Genomic DNA, 20995 nt, shown 5'->3' on the forward strand with positions numbered 1-20995 from the left:
CGTTAGGTATCAAAAAAATGTTAATCTCAGTTGAATTCTATCGGACCAATCTCCCTTTTTATAAAAGCATCTCCCTCTCAATTTTACTAGGTTTATTGTATAAAATTTGCATTTCAAACATCATTTCCTCGAATTTATAAGTACTACACATTCAAAATATATGCTATCGTTTTTATAGGAAGACTATTGAATTTCAGAATATGTATCGTCGTAGTCATAATTGCTGCAATTTCGACTTACCACATAAAATTGTAGATCTCTGAAACTGGCAAAGAACCCGTCTGGCTATTTTTTAACGCCATCGCTATCAGGCAAGAATAAGAGTAAGCTGGTTTAGGGTAGGGTTTGTCGTCGTAGTCTGATAGATCGAATTCCTTTTCTCTTTTCACCGTCGAGACAGAGGTGGCTCCTGAATTGTTGATGTGTACGTTATTGTTATAGATCTGCTTACGCACGTGCTGATGTGTCTGGTTGGGACTCTGTAACACCTTGAAGTTCTGAATCCTGATACCGGCCATGCCGTTCATTTTTGGTGTGGTTTGTGCCTTTGGGTATTGTGGAGAGGTCGTTCTAGCGACGGATATCGCGATCGTTTTCGACTTGGAAGGTGTCACCGACTTTGAGATCTCCTGCTCGTCCTCGGAATCCTCTTCTGTTTCCGTGATATCATTCTCGTATTGTTCTTCCGTCTCGGTGTCGTTCTCAATCTCATTTTCCTGTTCGTTCTCGTTGTCGTTGTCATTCTCGTTCTCGTTCTCGTTCTCGTTCTCATTCTCATTCTCATTCTCATTCTCGTTTTCGTTCTCGTTTTCTGTGTAACTGCTGCCCTCGTTTTCCGTCTCCTCCTCTACATCGATCTTCTCTCTTATATCCTTTTTCGATGAAAACGAAAAGTGCCTTCGACCGTTGTTTGGGGTGGGACTTCGAATTGCTATGTGAGGCATTACCGAGTTGGGATTCACCATAATGGAGGCTGCATCGCTTCCGCTGAGATCGAGATTAAAATTACTGAAATGAAGGGATCGAGTCAGTCTCTAGAAACATTTATTGCCTTCGTTAGAAGAAAGTCATGTTATATTTTGACTGGTATGGTACAAATAAGACACCTGTTCGAACTGTTGCTGTTGCCATTGAGCAAACTGGTGGAACCAAACCATCCACTGAGGTCGTTCTGGCATCCAATGGGATCGTCGTCCATTTCTAAGCCGGACATGTCGGTAAAATTGAAGCCTAGCTCTGTATGCCCACCGATAACACCTTCGATCTCGCATTTGATGTCGACATCGAGCATCTCTTGCAAGGATAGACTGTCCGTACCGAGATAGTAATCCATCGTGAGCCAAGGGTCCCTCGTCGGTCCCTGAACCAGCCCAGTACCGTGTCTACTCTCCGTATCCAACATTCACCTGACTGGAATACAAAAAAAGAAAATTAATTTTTAATTTCTATGCAATACCATAATATTTGTCTTAGAATAATGATTTTCTTTTTTACAACGCGGTGATCAACGGAACGTTACTAATCGTTATAGGGAATGATCATTTGAAATTGCATACTCCTTCTATTTATTCGAAAAGAGTTGCCTGGTCACAGAAACTATATCGGTTTCTCGTTTATTCTCACATAGATGCCTGTCCCAGCTGCATCGAGCTTAATATTCTGTTCGCTCCAACTGTAGTTTAAAACTCGAGTGGATAATACGCAGTAGCATGACGAAGCTAAGAAACTTGCGAAATATTATGCTACGGCATTAACGATCGACGTCATCGTTCCACTTTGAAAAATATTTTTACGAGCCTAACAGAGGGTGCCTGCGTCGAGATGTAAGCTGAAAGCCGTCTATCTTTGCTTCGGTAAACGAAAATAAAGAAAAGGAAAGAAAAGACAGCGTGATGCCGGCGTTAATATATTTATCTTTAAAAACAGCGAAACGGTAAATTTGGATGATTTTATCGAGTCTAAGGATCATCCTCGCGATCTTTTGTAGCAAGGCCAATAGATTCTCGACCGTGTCCGTACCCGCGTGACCTCGCGTACGCGCGCCTGTGTGCCGTGGTGTACACAGTGTGTACAAGCGCGCAACGAGGGTCTTGAACCCACAACCGGCTTGTGGGTGTGACTGACTCATAGTACTATAGTCGATTTACTATAGAACGCGTGGACTCGTAGTATATGTCCCCCGTGCTCTCGCTCTCCTCTCCTAGCCCCACTCTTGCTCATTTAACTATTCCACTCGGCCCTTCTCTGTCAGTTTCGTTCCGCACCGCCGAGCTTTCTCTCTTTCTCTCTCCCTCTCTCCACGTTCTCCCCACGTCTCGCACGTTTGTTCATTCTTTCTGTTTCATTCTCTGTCTTCGTCAAATTGACTCGTCCTATCCTCGTCTGGTTCACGACTCGAAGCAACCGGGCTCGTTCTACTCTTTAATTCTTCTTCTCCGTTCAGAACTCTTTTTCTCCCATCTTCATCCAACACCACGTGTTTTTATTTGTTAACTCTTTTTCCTGCGCGTTTCTTAGCACGTTTGATATCCTGTATCGGTTTTCTCAGCCTTCTCGAGGCGTCTTTCTCTCTCTCTCAAGTCCACGAATATTCTTTATCGTTCATCCTTCATATTTCCCATCGATTTCACGAATTGTTTCGCTGAAATTTGACCCTGACACGCTTCTGCAAAGGGGCATGCTGAAAATGTGAGAAATTTGTACCGCTTTAGCTACTTGAAATTTTGACAATTAAATCGCGCGTCTTTAGGCGTCTTCTTTTTTTATTTATTTATTTCTTTTCATTCACAGTTTGTCCAATTTGGACATTTGATAGAATTTTATGCGTTTATACGCGCAGAAATCTCGTGGGATGGGGAAATATATAAAACATCCAAAGTATGGTACTTTTCACGACATTTAGTAGATACGATAATCTTCCGCCTGAGTTGGATTTTTTAAATTATATTCGTAGAGACATGAATATGCATAAATGTCCGTGGTATAACGGTAAGACGTCTTTCTGTAAGTCCTACAGCATCGTAAAAGTACGATCACTTATGGCGAATGAGGTGGGAAAGTTGCGAAAAATTTAATGAAATCGACGCTGCTGCGAAATGCGAATTGAAACTTTCTGACTTCAATTGATCGTAATTTCGAAATGTATGCACGAAGTGCGAAAGAATTAAATGCTACATTGTAGAGGAAAGTTGGTACTTATATAGTACGTCGAAACGCGCTTCTCAAATTGCTAATTGATAAACGATAAAACACGTGAAATTAAGATAACGTGTTACGGTGCAAGTATCCCAGGAAATATATTTCTAATTACGCTATAACTTACTTCCGAAACAAGATGGAAAGTATTTCATGTATTTCGGGACATCGTCAACTTTACGATTGTACCTTTATATCTTAGGATTTACAAAACGAAGACATATTGGTAAATTAGAAAGTTTTATGATTTTACAGAAAATTTGAAAGTGCAAAGTGGCAGAGAATGCGTGTAATATAAAGGAAGAAACAAAGTATCCTACAATGACCAATATAGTTCTCTGTATGTACAGTATAGCTGGTAGATAAAACAACTTTTCACCGAGCTTCTTCTATTGTACCTTTTTGATTATATCCTCGAAAATATGAATTTACATAGAAAGTAGAATCGTGAGCAGCGGAGGTTTGTTATTTTTCCAAGTTTACGTTTTGTCATCAATGATAGTTTTTCATCTTCTTGTTTCTCTTTCGAATTCGATGTGCCTCCGCCGCGAAGAAGTCTTTGCCCTTATCTTTTTCTCTCCGACGTGTTCTTCTCCTGGATCTGTGCTGGTTTGACGAGCTCGCGATACTAAGCTCTGGTTTACCGAACAGACTACTTAACTTCGGTTCAAATATATCCATAACTTACCATTAAGGCAACCGAATCATCAGCTGGCTACGAGACAAAAATTTCCGGACGAATCTAACGATGGATGCGAAGTTTCTTGCGCGTAGACCAACGATATTGTTATCACGCTGTGTACGTTATCGTGCATACATAAGTATTTGGACATTTTCTAAATTATTATGCATTACACCGCGTACAAAGTGTACTTCGAATAATGCTGCTTAATTCTATTTTAGACTTTAATATCTCTGATATTATCTCAAACGGACGTAGGTACAAGTGATATGCAGATAGCGATAAAATTAAAATACTATTATAAAATTAATCGGTATAATCCGTTGAGATCTTAGAATGAGTGAGATATCGGGAAGAGAATGCTCGTAGACAACACTAGATGTGCCAAGATTGAAAAATTTCGGTTTCTTATTGCTGCATGTTCTACGTACCAATGAGAACACTATGGTATATTTCAGTGTAAATTCCTTTTCTAAACAGCTATTAATAATACTAGAAGATGACGTCACAGCGTCGCCTCAATAAAGAAAAATATAAGTGCTAATAAACATTAGTAAATCGTTTCTTGACCTTTGTCTATGCCATCTATCTAAATGAATGAAACGTCGAGCTTCCTTTACAACTAAGAGCCGGCCACGTACAAAATTCTCTACAAATACACTTTTCTTTTTCACGAATTTACGCTGCATTAACGCGTCAGTTTTCTTTCACCGTGAAATACTCGTTTCTTGGCAGTTGCGAGCATTCTTCATCGAGTTTTCAACTACGTCCTAAGAGTTTCTATAGATTTGAACAAGTGGTGTCGGCTATTTATCAGAGACAGATATGCAAATCGATCTTGCTTCAGTTTCAATTTGCCGAAACGTTTGGTCGCATTTATGGCGACAAGTAAAGAATTAGCAACAGGGAAACATTCCTCTATCGTAATGTTGAAAATACAATAGAGATATCGATCTCTTCGTTGGATCGCAGCGAGTGTCGAAATGCTTAGCACAACGCGATACTTACAACGTAATTCATAGACTCAGATTGAATGCTAATCGAATTAAGCTACGGAATCTGAATCCACGATATAGAAATCTTCTTGGTGTGTTTGGTCTGGTACAAAATACTGGTCTAAAAATATCCGTACGAAGCGAAAGAAATAGACGACTGAATCGTCGGTGCCGAAGAAGAGAAAAGAGAGACAAACGGAGAACTGACCCTGCTCGACGTAATTCCCATCGTAGTGTGGCCTTTACGCGCGCACGAGACATTCAAGTCTCTACGTGACTGAACGATATTCTTAGACGTGGAAGTGTAATGGAACTTTGTTCGATGCACTTACGCTTCGAGGCTCGCCAGTTATGTTCCATCGGCTTCCAACACACCCACGCCTCCCTCCTCTCTCCACCTATGAATAACGTTGGAGGCGCACTTGAAATAAGTCGAGGAAAATGAAAATAATTTCGCGAGGAAAACTACGAGTAGGAAGTTACTTTCTTAGAAGTGAGGAAGTTAACGTGCATGAGAAATTCATTTAAATGCTGCGTTCCGACTAGGAACGAGCTGTGCACGTTTACGTCGAGAATTCCAGCAGATCTGCGGTTAGGCGCAATACAGTATGCGTTACTTGCACGATTATCCACGATGAATATACTGCAAACTGTTTGGCCGTTTACGAATAAAATTTTCGTGATTTAGATACGTAACGGATAGACACAAGGTACGTATGTGGTTGATCGATGAGAAAATGGGAAATGCGGAAAATTGACGAACAACGTCAGAGATGGGTCATCGACCTGTCGAGATCAACAAGCGGCAGCATTTATAAGGCGATAAGTTAATCTCACTGTGTGAGAATTCTTTTAGTTAAAATTCACACCGCGTAGGTTGCAGCTGTTAAATTCCTTACGCGTTCAAGTATTCCCGAAACCCCGAGCAAACGGATAAACAAAATTAGCTACTGGACAAACTCTCTGGAAAATTCAATTGCACGTTAATTTCCCTTAAATGAATTGAAATGGCTAATTTGTCGAGAGGAATCGCGTTATATACAAAAACGTGAATAAAACTCGAATCATCGAATTTACACGAGAGAGAAATTTCTCTTTTGCTCTTTGCTTTCATAAGAGGCGGCAGAGATAAATTAATCTCTTGAATGAAAATTTCTAAAAAAAGAGGGGGGGAGGAACGTCGAGGGGGGGGGGGGCAGAAGGAAAAAAAAAGAAGAGCAGACACGCTTGACGCAATCAGACGCGATGGGCGCCACGTTGAGTGCTCAAACATTTTAGGCAATGTCAAACATGAAGGCAAACCAGATTAAAACGGTCGAGGATTTAAAATTGTTATTTATTTCTTTCTCCTCGTTTCCAAATTCTTATCGTTAAATTACGAGGACGTTTATTGCAGCGTCGAGTAAACAATTTTTGATTGAAAGCGAAACGTGAACCGGGTCGGGTCAATGTCTTTGGCGAAAACTTGACCGAGAGATACGTACGACGAAGAAACAGAACTTGGAAAAGAACGACCGCTTGTTTGAAATAATATCATCGACTACTAAATGGTTCCAGTCAATCGTTCTCGTAAAAGACAGGTTACGCGGAGAAAATTAGACGATCAAATACACTCGCTCATAGTGTCATTACCCTATCGATAAACCGAAGAGAAAAACGGGAACGTACGAAGAAATTTACAGTTACTTTCCAACACTCAATGCGTGGAATTTCCGAATGGAAATTTCCATGGAAAGCAGCCAAATATTGAATTACCATCTTTTCTTTCGAATATCGTTTTTGCAAAATTAATCGCAACAAATGAAATGTTTTTATTTTATCCAGTCAGACCGGTACTATAGATCCTTGCATCATGAACAATTTTCGATATTGAAGAAGCAGCATAAAAAGAAAATACAAAAATCGTATGTAATATGGAATAGGTAGCTAAAAATGGGACACTGGCATCGGGTACAATATTTTCATAGAAAACAAGCAGAAAATAGTTTTATTTTTCTTATCGATTAAAGTATTTTGGTTATAAAATAACATTTTTTTTTTAAATTACATAAGAAGAAAGCTATTTGCAATAATCACGTATCCAAGTGTCAAACTCTGCATCAGCACATTGGTCATGTGTCCAGAGTCTGCACATTATGCGCTTGATGCATATTTCTCCAGCAAAGTATTGCGCAAAATGTTCTTGGCAAAATAAACGATGCCAAAGTGAGTGAGTGAGCGAGTGGGATAGCCTATAGCCATTTGACATTCATCTGTAACATTTTAAAAAATGACACTATTGCACACTATTTCATATTTTATTCCATATTTCGCCACTTTCCTCTCACTGAGGAATTTTCAGAGCGACGCGTTAATTCAAACCGAATCTGCAGGACGACATAAGTGCGTAACTTTATGCCAGTTCATTTATGAAAAAATGTATCTCGTTTCTGCAACAGGATTATCTTTCTGCCTCGTTGCCTCTTTAAGCTCAAATTCCGAGAAGAGCCCTTCCTCCGGCGATAGACGATCCTAAGTCCCTGAAGCTATTCAACCAGAAATCCTTCGCAGGTCATAAAGGGCCCCTCTCTTTGCAGCTTGTTCTATTTCATCCTAGTCGAACGATCCAATGCCAGATTTTTCATCGAGTAGTTAACTTACATCACGTTAGAAGACCTCTTTCTATCTTTTGGAAGATCGTTCTCTCGCCTTAAGCCTCGTTTCCACCGAAGCAACATCGACCAACTTTTTGTCGCTGTATGTCCCAACAAGAAGTTTTCAACGAAACTTACAGAAAAACAAGCCAAACCTACAGAAACGTTTTGTGCACGCTGAAACGACACATTTCCGAGGAGCATTTGAGTTTTATTTCGGTTTCAAGGCGACGTATCCTCGCTCTACTAGCTCTTAATCGTCCTATCTCCACCAGTTTGTAAACTGAGGAAACTTGAGTTTCAGGTTTACGACGTTTAATATTATTTTCTGCAGTTGGGGCCTGTTGCTTACTAAGTAAAATTTTCATCGTATTATCGCGAACCTGTACTCCTCGTGCCAACGAGACGTACGTGTGAATTCGTCGATCGAGTTCTTTTGAAAAATCCAGTTAGAACAGTTAAGAACTAGGCAGATGTGTCGGAAACGCTATAAGGACTTTTCCAGGAAACATGGCACAGCGACAAAAATTTCCTGCACGTTGCTTCGGTGGAAACGAGGCTTTACGCTACTGAACGTTATGTATAATAGCTTTCGTAAATACGTGGACGTAACGTACGAGAGGAAACTTTCTAAAAATGATTATTATCCAATCTTCCGCCAAGATAATGAACATTATTACGGACCGTCCACTTGGTAATGAAACAGATGCTTCTGAGTATCTATTCTCCAGCAATGAGAATAACACAGCTTTCTGGAAAACTAGCCATTTTCTTGCCGTTAAGTTAATTAATCTACAAGCTACTAAGGGTAAACTCTATAAGACCAGGAGCGTTTAAAAAAGCAGAGACCTATTTCTCCATGTACATGGAGCAACCTCCACTAATTGCGGCACTAGGGTGCATATATTTGCACGTTTAGAAGATAATGATCCCAGCAGGGTGTAAATGTGCAGCGTTGGTGGTTAAAGGGTTAAAAGAGCGGCAGCAACGGTGAAACGGCGTTACATCGCTATAAAACTCAACTCGAGCACGATAACTCCTCCGCGTTACAACAATCGACGAGATTTCCCTTTCACCGGGCTCCCGTAAATGTGTGCGCGTGTACGTGTATGTGTGCGTGCACACGGGCGCAGCTGTATTGCATGGAACACCTGACGAAACGTCTGTGGCAAGACGATGCAGCAATTGATAAACATGAGCGAGTGGGAGCAGCAGGAAGACCTACACCGAATAAAGGGGGAAGGTCTGGTATTTCTTCCTTCTTCTGGAAAACCTCGCCAATTATAAAACTCGTCAATCCAGTTGTACGTTTATCGAGTGGAAGATGTGTACGAGAAAATATGATGCTAAAAAGCTACGTTCTAACGTGCATGAATAAGTTATCGTGCAAGCTGGAAAGACGAGGGTGGTGGTGGTATTGTTCGAATTCGACTAGCCGTCCAACGAGTTTAGCCAACTTCTTTCCACACTGAAACCAGTATGTACCGAAGTAAAAAGAAGCCGGGTTGTCTAATCACACAGGTGGAAGTCGAAGGAGAGAGGGATCGTTTCGAAAAAGAACCCCTTGAAAACAGTTTCCTCACGAGGTGATACTAGAGAAACTGGTTGAACAAATATTGGTCCCGAGACGCGGTCAAACAGCCTAAACGCGCCTTCCATGAGGCAGGAACACGTATTCCCTGTCGTGGAAAGCGGCCACAGCTGCACACAGCCCAATCATATATAAGAAAGAGAAATATTCCGCTGAACGTATACAGTCGACAAAATGTAACGAATAAAATGCACTAAAATTATCTCGAATACAGTGTGTAACGTCGATCTAAGCAAAGAGGGGGAAAACTAGGAGGAAAAGCGAAATCGACCTAGATTTTTTAACATTCTATTTCGTATATTTGTGTTGACGAAAAACTTATCAGAGTGGAAAATTATTTTGATAAATATCGAGAGGAGACGAAGTCGGCCAATCGACGGTGTAGGTTTGCGTGCACGTAAAACGGCGGGATTCTTTGTGATCGCTGCTCGAGAACCGGTTTGAATCACGCAGAAGAGGGCTTATGAAGTGAGTCGAATGTGAATCGTGTTCGTCTAATAAATGGACTTTTGTCGACCAGCTCGATAACGACGATCTAAGAGCTTTCCGTCTGCTGTGACACGTCGCTCTAACGCGTATTATGCAACTATTCCAATGTTCTAAATATTTTTTTTAACGCCAAAATTACGACAAATCGCAGTAAGAAATTATACACATGACGAGAACAGTGGATGTGTTAGCAGACACCAGATGATTTCTTCTAAAAAAAATAAGAAGATAGAGGATAAAACGTTTTCATATGAGACTCTGTTTTTGAGAAAATGATTTTGAAAATTTGTCAGGTATTCTTGGTAACTTGACTAATTACTGACTCAACCCATGACTGTACGAGTAAACAATGAAATAAAAGATAGTAGGATAGAATTTACTCTTTTATAGCTTCATTTTCATGAAGACAGAGCTCGAACATGTTTAGCCAATGATGACAAACATTTAAACCCGATATCCTCGAAAACGAAGCGTCATACGAACAAGCCTTATTCCATACTTTCTTCTTATTTTTCCATAAGGAATCACTTCGTGTTCGCTTACACATATTGTGTAGCAAAAAAATATAATATCTTTCGAGATAGCAAGCGAGATAGGTACGGTTAATTTCACGCCGGAGCGGCATTAAGACAGCGGCAATGCTTTAATTATTTTATTTAATTTACGATGCATATAATTTTGCGATTCGTGTATATGGGCAATTTACGGTGCACGAATAATTATACGATTCGATGAAACGGCCTCTGATCAATCGTATCCTTTCCTATCGTTACGCGTTAATTTACTTTTATTCGTCTTACTGATGCAAGTAATATACAGGGTGTCCCGCAATCTAATATACAAACTTAGTGTATTCTATAGATAAAAATAAGAGTAAGATGTCACGTGGCAAGAAGTCCATAAATGCTTTATTAAAACGTTAGTACAACAAGAATATAAAATGCGACAGATACGTATGTCGATACTTTTTCTCTTTGTTAGTTTAAATACAGGATAAAACAAGATACATAACGTTAAATGATATACGTAACGATGAAATTCAGTAGCACACGGATATAAACTTTAGACGATATTTCAATATGTTCACATAAATATATATATAGCTTCACGTTTCACGTTATCGTTTTAACGAAACATTTTAATGAAACATTTATGAACTCCTCGCTACCTAGTCTTGCTTTAGTTTTATATCTATGTATAGAACGCACTGGCAATGTTTGTACACTGTATACATTTCTATTCACAGATATCCTTTTTCTCTGCTACAACAAGCTTGCTGTAGAGACAAATCTCGTACGAACGTTGGCTATAAATTTGCAATGCCGAATACAGTTCGACGTGTTTTTATCCTTGCTCGGTATTACTTCTCGACAGCAGCCAGCTGCCGGCAGCAGTCAATTTCATTACGTGTCGTCGAACTCTGCAGCTGGATTTTCTTGCAGGCACTCGCGCCCCTCTCGTCGAGCTTTCTCCCCCTGTCGTTAGCGAAAATTCGACCTTCAACGCGCCTCTTCCAGCCGTCCTAGTCTCCTTAAGTTCGTCTTCAGCGGTGATCAAGATATGGATGACGGTGACTATAAAAGGAACAGCGAAAACTGCGCAAGGTGTAATAATACACCTGAAACGATAGCGAAGAAACAGTACGAGATATTATCAAACAAGATCCGAACTAAGTTTCTAAATGTTTATTAATTATTTGTCGAATGTTTTGAACAAAATTATTAACGACCCGATTTAAATTTGGCGTCCGTTCTCTTCAAGATAATCCCTTGATTTTGCATTGGTATAGCGATCGCGTCAGTTCAGCTATGTCCCAAATGATTTTTGGAAATTATTTTCTCCATCCGCGTCGACCGCTTGTTCTTCAGGGAGGAGCGCTTGCGTGATAATTTTATTAATTATAAATTAAAACACAGAGCTTCAATCTCATTTTTTGGAAATATAGAAAGAAGTCGTAAGAGCCTAATCTAAAAATCAATTTAGCTCCTTACGACTTCTTTCTATTTTTACAAAAATGAAATTGAAGCTCGAGGCACATTGAGAAAGGAACGCAAGTTGGACCGCAACTGGCGCTCAATGCGGCTGGGAGAAACGATCTCCAAAAATCATTTGGAACATAGCGAACTATTAACGCTATCACACCAGTCGAAATGACTGGTTTTACAATTTTATAAATATGCCAATCCTCGTTTAAGGATCACAGTCCCAGATGGATTAATAATACCAAAAATGTACGACATAACTTGGAATTCCTTTTGTAAGAAAATAACGAATTCTCAATGTTATCTTGACTGGTTTTTCTAGAAATAACTTCGTCTTATCTGTAGGTAGTTTTAACGTTAATACAAGATGAAACCTATGGGATCCAACTATGGGGAACAGCGAGTAATTGCAACATAGAAATTCTTCAACGATTCCAATCAAAAACTCTAAGATCTTTAATATCACCAACGAAACAATATATCGCGACCTTAAGATACCTACAGTTAAAGAAGAAATATCCAAATTCAGTAAAATATAACATAAGAATTAACAACCACCAAAACCCATTAATTACCCAATTACTTGACACGACGAATCAGATCCGCAGGCTAAAAAGACACCCTCTAGATTTAAACATTAGGTTCAGCTAGAATCAAACATACGATAATCATTTATTATTATAATTAATTCTCAATGGGAATTGATCGTAAACTACTTCCAAATAAAAAAAGAAAATACAGGACGAGATCCTTTCGAATAGAACGGCAGCCAAATTTCAATCGATTCATCGACAAAACTATTATATTTCATTTGGAACATCTCGTATATGAAAGAGGTGCGATTGATCGACGAAATTTATTGTATCGTACTATTGCCGTAGATTAGACGAAATTTTGAAACGCGCGCGTTCCTCCAATCGTTTCCGAGAATTTGTCAAGGTGAAGGGATCCAAAAAGGGGCTCTGCATCGTATGATGAGAACTTGTTGGACCAATAATTCGCAAACAGCGAGAAGCCACCAACCGAAGAAATACTTTTGTCAAAAGGGAATGGAAAGACCACGAAATCGCTTTTGCGGTATTTGCAGGGTACAAGTGTAAAGCTGGCCGTCCCTTTGTTCTCGAAACTACCATTACAGCGAAGAAAAGAGTCGATGCGTGTCGGACGGCGGAAGTATTTCCTGGCAGGTAGCTACGAATTTTTAGCGCCGACTCGATTACTCGGGCTTTCTCATGCTTCGATACCCTAACTATTCTTCTCCTTTGCCCTTTATTAACTTTGCCCTTCGCTCCACCTGCTTGCATGATACAACTTTCCGATCGATGCCACTTGCCATGGCCATTCGAAACGACTCTGTGTTTCTCAAGATCGTCGAAACTGAATAGGTTTCGAATAGCCCAAAATTCTTGAAAGTCTTCGACGGATACTGTATGTTCCATTGGTGTTCGATATCTCGCAAGCTTCTTGATTATTTTTCTTCAAACAACGCTACTAACGTAAAATGTTGAAGAAAGTCCGGAAACTTTGAATTATCGTAAACACACTTATTTACAGCTTGCAGTATACATTACGAATGTATCGCTTTCGATAAAATCTTCTTACTAAACACCTGAGTGATAAAGGCGTATTATTGTTTAATTATTAATCTATTTAACGATGACTGTAAGGTTATTCTTGAGAATTATATGCTTTATTATTATTCATAAACTTACAGCATATGGTTGGCATCGTGATCCGCTTAACTACGACATAGTCAAGTGCATGCGTACTCGGAGGAAATTTAAAATCGATTTTCTCGAAAGCAAAGCCTCGAGTGGAAAAAATGTATTCTATATTTTCTACTTATTTTTTCATATACCATCACACCTTCCATGGTTGTACCATGGATATTGGGACACCCTGTATAAAATACTACATCAACTTCACATAGGATTTCGTTATTCGATACGTAAAACGCATACTCGAGCGGTAAAGAAATTTTTCCACGAATTTTCTCCCACCATCGGGAAACTGTTGCTTTTTCTTTCATTTCAAACCTATTTAGACTTTCAAGGCTGTGTGAAATATCAGCGATATGTTTATATCGAACGTCTACAAGCCGTTTAAGTTTTGTAGGTCATCAATGTCGTAACGAATGATCGCGTAAATGGATTTCCGATATCTTGAGCTTGCCAGATTTTCTTTAACATCTTCTTTAACTTCTTTTCTTTAACATCATCAACGATACTGTTCGGATCGAAGCGTTCAAAACGCTTGTTCCAACCTCTCGATCAAAACTTACCAAAATAACAAAGAGCCTCGAGACTTTCACGAGCTTGTCGGGTATCAAAATTCTACTCGAAGAAATTCGAATATTTCGAATATGTAAAGTAAACCGATGCGCTTGGCAGGCCATCGCTAAGTGCCGCAGTGAACTTCGTAGCCGTCCCGAAACTCGAAAATTATTCCAAGAAGAAATACCGATTCGCTACCGTGATACGCCGACAATTTTTTCTCCGTGCTTCTAACGAAGAACAGAGCAAAGGGGGCAAGAAGAAGTCGACTCCGACGACGTTCCACGAGAACAACTCAACCTTTCAACGTACACAGGCAATGTGTAAAGCACGTATACGTCGAACGTCGGTTTCACGGTCGTGAAAACACAAGACATCTCACGGCAGATCTTTTCCCATGGCCGCGGTGCTTACCGGCTACTTCCTCAACGGGCCATACTTCCGCCGATAATGTTCGCGATCCGGGGATTGCTCGGGGGTATCGAACGATGTTACGTTTTTTTTTCTTCTTCTTCTTTCTCCGCCGTTGTATGCAAATAGGTCACGCAATTTCTCTCCCCTTTCCATGCATCTGTGTAACGATGACCCTGATGGAACTATTATGCGAATAAATCGCGGCCTACCAATTTAAAAAGAATATGAACGCAATTCACAGACACGGCTATTATTATCCGGAACTTTTGTAAGCGTTTGTGGAGCAACATTTGCATGCGAGATTTTATTGCGGCATCGAAACAATGTGAAATAGCTAACGGGTTAATAGTATTCTTCGGCCAATAACTAAATATCGGTCTTAGAGTGGCGAAAGGATGCACCAACGAATCGCATTGTTTCGATCAAACGATTTCGTCCGACTTCGCGATATCTTTCCATCGGTCTACGCGCTGGTCTTTCAATAAGAAAGTTCCTCTATTCCCAATAATAATTCCTTTGAATATTTAATAAATAGAGAAAGAAGAATAGAGATATCCACGAAAGAGGCTCGAGCGAATTTCTTACTAATATAGAAATTAGCGAAATACGTCGGTCGCTCGTCACGACGGCAAATCTCTTGAGAAAGCGGTGATCTTTTCTTCCAGCTCTCCTCTCCTCTCCATATCGGTTACATAACCGATAAAATGTTTAAATAAGACCACGTGAACGAGAATACTGGCCAATGTGCGAACAGGTATCACGCGCTGTTCCGATAATGCGCACCTTTTTTTCTTTGTCGTCAGATCCGAAGTACAGAGAGCGTCCGAAATTTATGTACAAACGGGTATCAAGTGATTCCTTATGACAGAATAAGAAGAAAGTATGATAAATAAAATGAATAATCGAATAAATGAATAAAATTTGCTCACATGACGTTTTTGAGAAATTTGAATTTGCAAATTTGTCGAGTATACCTGAACATGGCTAATTTCGGACCGAATGGAAGAAAATAATCGGTAGGACGTTGTTGCACGCGTGAAAATAATAAAATGGATAAAAGGATATAATTTGTTCATAGGACGCTCTGTTTGCGAGAAAAATAAATTTGAAAATTTATCACACGCGTGAGGCAATTCTTAACTGAAATAACACGTTCAGGAAAAATTTGATTCCACATTTTTCAAGTTCGAGTATACTTGACAGGGACTCTTTATAATTAAATTGTATTAATAGTAGCATTGTATAATTATTTATCTTGATACTAATCTTACCAGGTCCGGTCAAACGACCAGTTTCAATACTTCATTTAAATTTGTACGCTCGTCGTTATTTCTTTTGTTCGTCCAACTTTATGTAAATTCTTATATTATCTGATTACTCGATTTCTCAATTTTTGTTAATATAAGAATTTACATAAAGTTAGATGAACAAAAGAAATAACGACGAGCGTACAAATTTAAATTAAATTTTGGAACCGGTTATTTGATCAGGCCTAATAATGATAGTCTTAAATGTTAATTTCTACTACGAGAAGACCCATCTTTTTTGTCCTACCTACACTTTCAAGCGTCATTTACTTTCTGCCTTGCTTACTTTACTTTCTTACCATTAAGCTAACTGTTCTTCCAATTGTAGCTAACGATATACACTGTAGGTTATACAGTCTGTATAAATAAATTAATTAATTAACACGTTGAGTGCCATGGGGGTCACCGGTGACTGGCGCACCAAGATTAGTAAAAGACAAATACATAATTTGAACAATGTCAATAGTTATAAACTTTTATTATTAGCAATTAAGGGAGTTAACGATAAAGTAAGAAATGATAAATATTGCAACAGTTCTTTAGGATTATTGCAGGCCCAAGTAAATATGACCGAGTGATGAATTGTAGTTTATGAAAGGTCCCGGGACGTAACCACATAGAAAAGGGCATAACATATCTCTTGCAGGTGATATTTCAACATATTTCAACATAATAAAACATTCATCGTGGTGCCATGGCGAAACTTTGTCAAACTGACCTGTTAATAAATAAATATATAAATAGATAAAATTTTCAGACTCAATTTTCTCAAAAAACGAAGCGTCATATAAAAATATATTATTCCGTGTCCCTTTGTTAACTTTCTAGGAGGAATTACCTCCTGCTAGCTTGTACATAACTATTCAATGCACATTGTACGCTTTGTCGTCTCGATTTTTGGTACGCCACAGCAAAAGGATCGATTAGTACGGCTCAACGAGCTGCTGACAAAAACACCCTAGACCCAGGTATCGGAATTTTTGGCCTTGAAAATTATCGTTGGAATTTTTCCATTTCCTGTAACGATGGGCTCCCCTTCGTAACTGTATATGGAAAAACGTGAGGAGAATATTTTCTGTGGAAGAGGGCAATGTCAGATAGCATTGAAAGAAGTAACAATTTTCTCGTCAACCGAGGAACCAACAGTTTTTACTCAAACTCGAGTTCATCAAAATGATTCGTATGCGGGTCTCAATTACGAATCATTGAAGAAGCTTCGCCGAGAAGTAACTGATACGTGTGCCAGCAGCTCGTTTGGCTATACAAAATTACTGTTATTGGCCCACGAAAGTATTTGAAATGTGAACATTTACCATGGAAAATTCGTCCACATTGTATAAAACATTTTAAATATTTTATTAGACTATAACGAGTAGGCTGCTGATGTTTATGCAATCTTTAATTTCTATGAAAATAAATACAGAAAGAGAATATAAATAAAAAATGTGCTTCATCTATTAAATATTATAAGGAGTAGCGCATTTCTTTTTAATTTTAATTCATATATTATATGAATTCTGTGGATCTTTTCAATGTTCAAAACAACTGTCACGATTGTATTGATTAAAATTTGAAATTCAATCTGAAAATGTACATAGGAACTACGAGATATTTATTGCAAATATATATTTAGTGAAAATCGAATATGCAGTAAGAATAAACATCTTAGACATGTAATAAGTATTAAATATGTCTCGAGCCAATATTCAAGTAAATAATTCGCTGTTTAAACACTTTTACGACCCATACAAAATATATATAATACTTGCAGTAAATATCTTATAGATTCCACGTACATTTTCAAATTTGTTTCAAACTTTACAATCATGATAGTAAATAGATTCATAAAAAGCGTATAATCCTAAAATAATTTATTTGTTTACTTTCCTCGAATATTTTCTGAAGCCTGTTTATGTGTAAAGATGATCGCTTCGCCAAAGACAAAGAAACACGACGCAAACAAATCATTAAGCGACTCGTACGAAAACATTTAAAAGACGCACAAGCGAACTACAAATGACACGGGGCGGTGAAGAGCGTCGACGTTACCGGTGACATAATTTTCATGGTTTGAAAATAAATTGCGAAGGACAGGCATCCGCGTGAAAACAAGCTCTGTATCGAGTAGAACAACGTGAAAGTCTTCTAGCCGTAAGAGGCGTACGATGCCGATTGTGCCGATCTAGCCACGTGTTTCCTGATACGATTTTCGCGCTATAAGGTTGAAACGATCGAGAGCATAGCTAGCTTCTTTTTCCTCTTAGCTCCAGAGATTACCCAACGAGGTCAATCAGACTGGTAAAAAAAGAGTAACGCGTGGAACTTCATAGCGAGACGAGAAGATGAACCGCTTCCGCCTGAGCAACATAATCTTCGCTTTCCTTATCTATTCGGAAGAAATACTTTACCTTCCGAGTAGTGCGTCACTTCAACGCGATACTTCTTTCAAACCAGATACTCGAATTATTCCAATTTTGTCATTTTCCTTCCCTACGTTAATACTACTCTATAATATTGTAATTATACAATTTATCTTCCATAACAAATAGCGGTAATGTAAACGATGAGTCATCGAGCAATTACAAAGATTTACCTCCTCCATCGTGCAGCGTCTCACTCCTTAGGAGCAACGTAACTAATCCTTTTCCTCTGTTTGTCGAAACTCGACGTGTCTAACGACGAAAAAAGAAAAATGGAAGACAGAAGAAGAAGAAGAAGACACTCTGTCTGTTTTTCTCCAGTGTACGCTACCGTGCATAATAAACTAGACGCTCGGTCTAGTCCAATCAAAACATTGCTACTTTCATAACATTTTCAACGCTATGATAGAAGAATTATTTCTCTACTGCCTATTCTGTACTTCTTGGCATGCCATATGTTCTGGCTAAATTGTAACTGAAACAAGGAATATACCTGCATCGATCGAGTTACATTTATATCTCTAATAAATAATCGACGCTTCATAAAATCTGTAGAAACTTTTAAAACGTACTTGGAGATACATCATCATTCTAAGATCTCAATATTCAACAGACACGCTTGAAGTCACTCAACCTGCCTATTTCCGTAGAAACAATTTTCATCTACCTTCGATGATTGCTTTCTTACTTATACTAATTAACATCAGCTATTATCTATAACAATATCCACTACCTGTACGCGATTGCTTGAAATAATATCAGAAGCGAAAATTAGATTAAGGGGCTTTACCTCGAATATATTTTATATAATTCCAATAGTCTGGAAATGTGTAAATACTTATGCACGGTAGTGTATCCTACCGGGATGCTAAATAACGTGCAGATTAGTAGAGTGCATCCGACGAATTTGCTTGATATTAAAAGGATGGTGGGGCGTATCCGCGAGCGCATAGGGAGAGAGAGAAAGAGAGCCGGCAGTCTGCATCTTGCGATGGACCAACCGTAGAGATATACGTATAGCCGTGCTCTCCTCTCCTACCAGCGCTTTTCGCCGAGTATCGATCTGATATCCCTGCCGCCGCGCCGCGCCGCGCCGGCCGACCAGTGTTTGCAAAAGAGCTATGAGCGTGTCTGCACTCCCTGACGCCGTATGCGCGTGCACGCTCACTAACGCACGACAAAGCTGTCGTTGGTGGTGGTGCGCCTCGGTTCTTGCCTGCCGCAAGACAGTTTGAAAATGCACCGAGCCACTACAGCCTTCCTTCTTGATTCCTGATACACAGCTTTTTATCCCTGTCAACCGTTCGATCGATCTTGATTACTCCTCAAATATTTTCTACAAACCAAATATTTCATGAATACGATTTAACGCTTCGATTATTCTGCGCGGTAATTCTCTAACGGAACAGCGTAGCCTCTTATCCTATGGCAAGAAATTTATCGCTATCTTTATGCGCGTGTATCAGTTGGAAATAGACTGAGAAATAGCTTGCGAGAGTTGGAATTGATGGGATCAGAAACACCTCGTATCGCTTCGAGTCTGTGTACGTAGCAAACAATTTCGAATCAGGTTTGATTCGAAGTTTGAGTCTTGACAGGGTTTGAAACGAAAGAATGGGAATGGGATAGGTTTCCTGATGATTGAGACAAAAATTTGTAAAAGAATAGACTCATTGCTCGTGCGTGTTATTTATTGAATAATGAAAATCCTATTTAAAATTAATGTAGTATTCTATATAATATATATATATATAAGTAGTAAAAGTTAAATAAGTTAGTAATTAAATAATAAAAATAATGTTTTTATGCAACAAGATTCTATACATTCTATGCAAGAACTGATACATTCGTAATGTGTACTGCAAGCTACAAAAATGAGAAAGGTAAACACACGTGTATTTATGATACTGTCTGAATAAAAATAGTGGGAGAAAGATATCGCGTATGTACTCGTCAAACTTCCCAAACCTGTCGAAACTCTCGAAACTTTCAAGAATTTCAAATAAATAAATGAATAAATGTATATATTATATTTTTATAGATATATTATTAAAATTCGAAGTGACTCGAATATTGACAGTTTTGAAAAACATCGAATCGTTTCGAAATTGAGACTCAAATGGCCCATCACTAACTGAAAAATTAAGTTCGTAGTAGGTACTCGATACGATATTGCACATCGACGACGAAAAGAGAGGGAGAAAGACACACAGATCGAACGCGGGAACCTCATGTACACGTGGACGTGTGCCAATGGCAAATTGGCGCGAAAAAAATCTCTCTCGGCTTATCGTTACGGGCTGTATTTCATTCGTAATCTTCGTATATCCTCGACGGCTTAGAAACAGTTTTGATACATGAAAGATAAAATGGTAACGATTCAAAAATGCATCAGTTATTTTTCGACCTTCGATAAAAACTCGAAGCGTGAAATAAATTCGACCGAAGTGCTCCTTCTATTTGAATCATTTTGCTTTCACCAAGATAACCCGATTCAGTTTCTTGAAAAATTTCGCGCGTTGCTACGAATGGCACGCAATCTGCATTCGGCAAAGCGAATTTCTCTGAACATACGTAAGCTACAAGTTGTTGCGTGTTGTAATACGGGAGCGCAAAATCGATCCTTGATCTCGATTAGATTTAACCATAACAGACCAGACAGAGCCACCATGAAAATGAAAACACGCGCGAACGAATAAACACTTTTCAATTTAATGGTATTTTCTGCTGTTTACTGAAACGTATAAAGCAAAATTCATCGCGTTATCATTGTTTCGAAAAATTACGTTACGGGAGAGTTCTGCTTGATAACCGTTGGAGAAGCGAGGCAATAAGCATCGCATGAAACCGTAATTCACCAACTTTTTTTACAGTTATCTTTTCACATCTTTTAAAACAACTTTCTAACGCGTCCTAGAGGCACTCTCTCAGTTTCGTTTCTAAACAATAGTGCGAATCAAATGTTCATCTCCGACGATCCTTTGGTAAATAGAAAAAAAAACGAGGCAAAAAAT

General features: G+C 38.9%; 1 protein-coding gene across 1 annotated transcript in view; it reads right to left on the minus strand.

Moving 5' to 3' along the window:
- LOC126925616 (uncharacterized) overlaps nucleotides 1-20995 on the minus strand; it is a 31683-nt gene that overhangs the window by 8111 nt on the left and 2577 nt on the right. The window contains exons 2-3 of the mRNA XM_050741378.1: nucleotides 1107-1410; nucleotides 241-1008 (exon numbers count right to left, since the gene is read on the minus strand). Of these exons, the coding sequence (XP_050597335.1) occupies nucleotides 241-1008; nucleotides 1107-1402 (1064 nt within the window). The 5' untranslated portion in view covers nucleotides 1403-1410. The remainder of the gene's footprint in view (nucleotides 1-240; nucleotides 1009-1106; nucleotides 1411-20995) is intronic.

Source organism: Bombus affinis, chromosome 16 (assembly GCF_024516045.1).
Source record: "Bombus affinis isolate iyBomAffi1 chromosome 16, iyBomAffi1.2, whole genome shotgun sequence".
In the NCBI taxonomy this organism is placed as follows: domain Eukaryota; kingdom Metazoa; phylum Arthropoda; class Insecta; order Hymenoptera; family Apidae; genus Bombus; species Bombus affinis.